At 38.1% G+C, this 5,035-nt stretch overlaps 1 protein-coding gene across 1 annotated transcript; it reads right to left on the bottom strand.

Moving 5' to 3' along the window:
* Positions 1-276: 276 nt before the first annotated feature.
* Positions 277-4,370, bottom strand: LOC132556569 (uncharacterized). The gene is made up of 3 exons (XM_060220985.1): positions 3,192-4,370; positions 2,664-2,834; positions 277-1,890 (listed from the first exon to the last, which is right to left on the bottom strand). The coding sequence occupies exons 1-3, from the start codon at positions 4,368-4,370 to the stop codon at positions 277-279; spliced, it is 2,964 nt and encodes a 987-aa protein (XP_060076968.1).
* Positions 4,371-5,035: the final 665 nt, after the last annotated feature.

The following is a 5,035-nucleotide window of genomic DNA, read 5'->3' as shown; positions in this document are numbered from 1 at the left end:
TTGATGAAGATGATATGTGTTTACATCGAACTTGACACAACATCTACAGATTGAGGGGGATATTTTGATGAAGATGATATGTGTTTACATCGAACTTGACACAACTTCTACAGATTGAGGGGGATATTTTGATGAAGATGATATGTGTTTACATCGAACTTGACACAACATCTACAGATTGAGGGGGATATTTTGATGAAGATGATATGTGTTTACATCGAACTTGACACAACTTCTACAGATTGAGGGGGATATTGTGATGAAGATAATATGTGTTTACATCGAACTTGACACAACTTCTACAGATTGAGTGGAGTATTTCGACGAAGATGTATTATTACGCTTAAGACAAAGTGCCTTATAAAGAGAAAACACCCTGTTGTTCCAAACGAAGCTGGAAAATATCGCCACACCCTGAAAACCAGTCAGAAATGTTACGATAAAACTAAACACCGACAAAGGGAAAAACGAGTCTATGATTAGAAATATCCATGTAATGCCAGTTATAGAAAATAACTTCACATATATCACGAAATCAAGTCTTTGCGCCTTTGTACTTTCCACCTTTGGTGTCGACCCAATTTGTATGGCAACACGAATAAACATGAACAAGTTGATAATACATATCAGCACAACTGGTGCTAAAAACGTCACGTACAACGAGACTTTGTTAGAAATGAAACAAGATCCTCCACCATACCCAATCTCGGTGAAACCGGAATTGACGTCATCAACACGTGATATGACGTATGACGTGATAATGTTGACAAGAACAACTAATGCCGGTGTTCCATACGAGTATAAAATGTATGTTGTTATTGTTTTTCGCACGTTCCTGTGTCTCGCCGTCAATGTGCTTGTAGCAAACACGCTATACATATGATAGGTGCAGATATTCATACAAGCAAATGTTGCCAGCCAAAAGTAATGTGTGAAAACTCCAATAGACTTACATAATGAGGCATGGGATGTCTTATCAAAACCAAACTGAAAAAATGCTTGCGAGAAGAACATTGCGAAAACAAGGCTCATATTATTTACTCCCGGAACTGAACGCATCGCACGGAATAACGAATATGTACAAAATGTAATGAACAGGAATAATAGCGAGGCAGCTGTACAAACAAGTGTTGTTACAGATAAAGCTTGTCTGAAAGTGTCGTCCTTCGTACTGGCCGTGTACTCGTCTAGGATTTCTAGATAGTCGTTCAAACAAAGCTGTACACTGTGATCGGGCATGCGCAGAAATTTATCCTGGTGAAACTTCTTAGAAGTATATTTCAGAGTAAGCTCTAGCGTTTCTAACTTAATGCTGTACTCCTCTGGATCCAACACAACATGGCGACAAGTCAAGACCTCTGACACAAGGATTGCACGAATGCTTGGCAGAGTGATCCAGCTTTTGTAGGCTTGCAGAACTTTTTGAACGCAGTAGCCGTTGAAGTTGGAACCAGGAACTGATGGCAGAAGATACGCTTCACTGGCTGGTCTCGAAATGAACGAGACTTCTGATATTACGAAATTCTGCTTTATCAGGTTTAACAATGTCTGCTCTGTTTGCAGTCTCTCAACGACTTTCACTATGGTGAAGGTTGTTTGGATCAGGAGATGCACACCTTTTGACTCAGTCAGATTGTTAATGTCACAAGAAATATTTGACATGATATGAAACGATATGATATACAACTCTTCTAAAGACAATCTCTTTTTTATTTCAGAAAGCACTGACAGTCTTGTATCAGCAAATAGTGTTTGTTTTGTGCTATCAATGGTTCCTTCGAGCGAAAAGGCCAGAATATATTTCAGGCGAGTGGTAGTTCTCAGCAGAGGGAAGCATTCCGACCCGTCAAGTACCTTGCCCGGGTAGCAGGACAGCAGGCGACGTCGGGACTGTAATGAACGCATGAATTACTTAAGTAGTAAAAAATGTAGTTGTGTATTTTTTTTATAAATTCAAATTTTTTGAAATAAGAATAATATCTTTCATTATATTGAAGAAGTATAAAATATATGATGTGTATGAATGCGTCATGCTTGAAAATTGCTTGTCATGTAAACAGATTTCATTGTGTGATCGTCACTCTTTTATGGCATTCTAAATTCTGTAACGTCTAAAAAGACTAGATATATCCAATTTGGCAAAACATCTGTGTACTTACAACGATAGGGTCGAATATATGAGAATCGTTCATCTCTACAGGGTCCTGTACCACTTGTGAGACAAAGGGCTGAAACAAATTCTGCAAAATGATTTTCTGATGGTGCGAAAACCATATGTCGATTTTGCGTTCAAACAAATGCATTTTAAACGTGATCGGCTGAGGAAAAGGAATCTTTGAGTCGTTTGAGGTACAGTATAGACAAAAGATATTTCCATAAGGAGACATACTAATCACTTCAGGCGCCTCTTGGCATGCATCATAAAAACGATTGTCAACTGTCGGACAAATTTTGTTGGGTTTCGTAGTGTTGGTTACTGACAGAGGATTACATATGAAACAAAATACATTTCTGTATAGGTCATATTGATTTTGAAGAGAGGATTCCTCACATGCCCAAAGGATATCTGGATCAAATTCTGACCAATGTCCGGTGATGTTGCATTTGTTTATAATCGACTCAGTTGAGGACGTCTTTGAATGTTTACACGTTTCATGACTGACCACTCCTTTAGATGATGTTTCTAAGATACATCCAATTCGTTTCGCAAAATTAATGACGTCATACATAGTAGTATGGTACCTTAAATTCAGATCTTCTTCGCACTGCATGTCAATTGACCAAGGGAGAAAACTATCCGCCGATACGTTTTGTACTGAGTTCCATCGAGAATTCTGGTTACAAATAAAACAATCAAAATTTTTGTAAAGAACTTTGTTTCTTCCTGAAACAGGTATGGTAGAATAAATATCGTAATGGGAAAGGAGACATCTTGATTGAACAACGTCGATCGAATTGGTCTGCGAGCAACCATTGATGAAGTAGTGATTTGGCCCATATGTCGAAATATTTGGTCTCTGACAAGAAACAGAATATTCAAGAGCAATATCAAGGCAACAGTTCAATGAAGTATCTACAAAACACACAGGGTTACAAGTACAGCTGTAATTCCCGATATTGTAAGGTTGTTGACAGCCTCTGTAATATCCTGTCACACTGTAGTCGTATAGCAATAGCTTTGTGGTATTTACCGACCATTTATCTGTCGCGCCTTTTTCAGATTTCCCCGAATTTTGAGTTTGTGTCGACGAAACAATTGTATCATAATAGTCAACATTGTAAGATGTGAATAAAAACTTGTACACAAACGTAAGTTTTCCATTGCTAGAACGAAAATGGATATCTTCAGTCATCTTGTCTGTATACACATCGAAATACGGAGACGAATGACTGTTGTTTCGGTTACAAAGGAAGCAAAATATGTTTTTATAGGGCACCGTGTTTGGTGATTTAGCATGAACCTCACATGCTCGTTCTAAGCTATCCATTCTTTGATTCCACAAACCAGTTACATTACAAGAAGATATTACATTATCATTGTAAGCTGGGGGATTACACATAAAACAAAATATGTTTGTATAAAGTCCATGTCTGAGACTGTAGATCGAGTTACAGGCTAGGTCGATGTCCTGATCGTATGTTACCCAGGCGCCTGTTACATTGCACTTTGACCTCGACAAAACGTCGACGAAGTCTCGGTCGCATTTATGCATATCGTCGTCAATTGTGCTAAAGCCGACACCACAATCCTCAGAATCAACTTTTTCGAATATCTCATCAAAAGAAGAGTAGAAATTAAAATCAGTCAGCTCTGGACAAGTCATTGATAAACTCCACTCGTTGTAGTCAAATACGCCATTGCATTCAGCACAAAATTTATTTTTAAATGTTTGTCTGTACCGACGTGACGTCACAGGTGGGAACTCTACCCGTCCAGCTTTAAAAACAATATCGTTAGTTTCACATGATCCTCTCCATGTATCATTGACAGTATTACTTAAACACGAATTCGTCATGAACACATCATTTGAAAGGTGGAAAACTTGTCCATCGGCGATTGAAGAATCAACACAAACAGGAAGTGGTAACGAAAAAATCACATCTACACAACAATTGCCGTCTGTGGTGCAATCTCGGTCACATCTGCAATCCGCACATATTTCTGTGCGACGAGTTTTTATAATATCAAATCCAAACGTCAGCTTTTCCGGGTGACAAAAATATTCTGGACCACAAAGAAGAAAGAACTGGTACAACAGGTTTGTAGTATTGGAAATAGTCGCTGTCTTATTTCCATCGTTAAGTGACATTGAACTAAGACGACCAAGCATCAGTTGACACAGAACAATCCGGAAGTAGAAACCCAACATGTTGATTTACCTGTAAAGCTAGAAAAAATATTATTACATGTTTTGAATCCGTTATTATCGACATCCTAATGATATAACGTTTACGTGACAGTTCTAAACTTTAACATAATGCATATCATCAAGAAAGTTTAAACATTCTCAACAGTTGAGGCCTTACCACCATTTTTGTATCAAATGTTACACTGCTTGACATATACAGTACACACCACATGTCTCAAGCACGGTTATTCTGGTGTTTTATTATGAATAGTTAATTGATCTGATGATTTCCTCATGTAATTACTCCAAAAGATGTATACCTTAAATCCAGATATTTTCGTGGTGGGAATATTTTCACTATTCGCTGTCCGTTAACGTGATCGCGAAAATTTAGTGCGTGAAATGTTGAGCCACGTGTGTAAGATAACCTTCCACGTACGTATCGCGAAATCTTAATTCGTTAAGATATAATATGATCGTTTTAAAAGGAGATCGCGAAAGTTTTGATCTGTGAAAATTAACAGCTTTACGGTGTATGTAGATAAGGAAATCTTACCTTTCGTCTGTAATGTGAAAGTGGTACCAGTATATATTGGAGTCAATACCCAGCTATCTGTAGCTAATCACAGGCCTATCCACGGCTTTACTAAGCAGGCTGACAACGAGACGGGTTCTAACTCTACTTT

This window comes from Ylistrum balloti, unplaced genomic scaffold (genome assembly GCF_031769215.1).
Source record: "Ylistrum balloti isolate Yb309-2 unplaced genomic scaffold, AGI_CSIRO_Ybal_v1 Utg369650, whole genome shotgun sequence".
NCBI lineage: Eukaryota > Metazoa > Mollusca > Bivalvia > Pectinida > Pectinidae > Ylistrum > Ylistrum balloti.
This window is presented reverse-complemented; position numbering and strand designations above follow the sequence as displayed.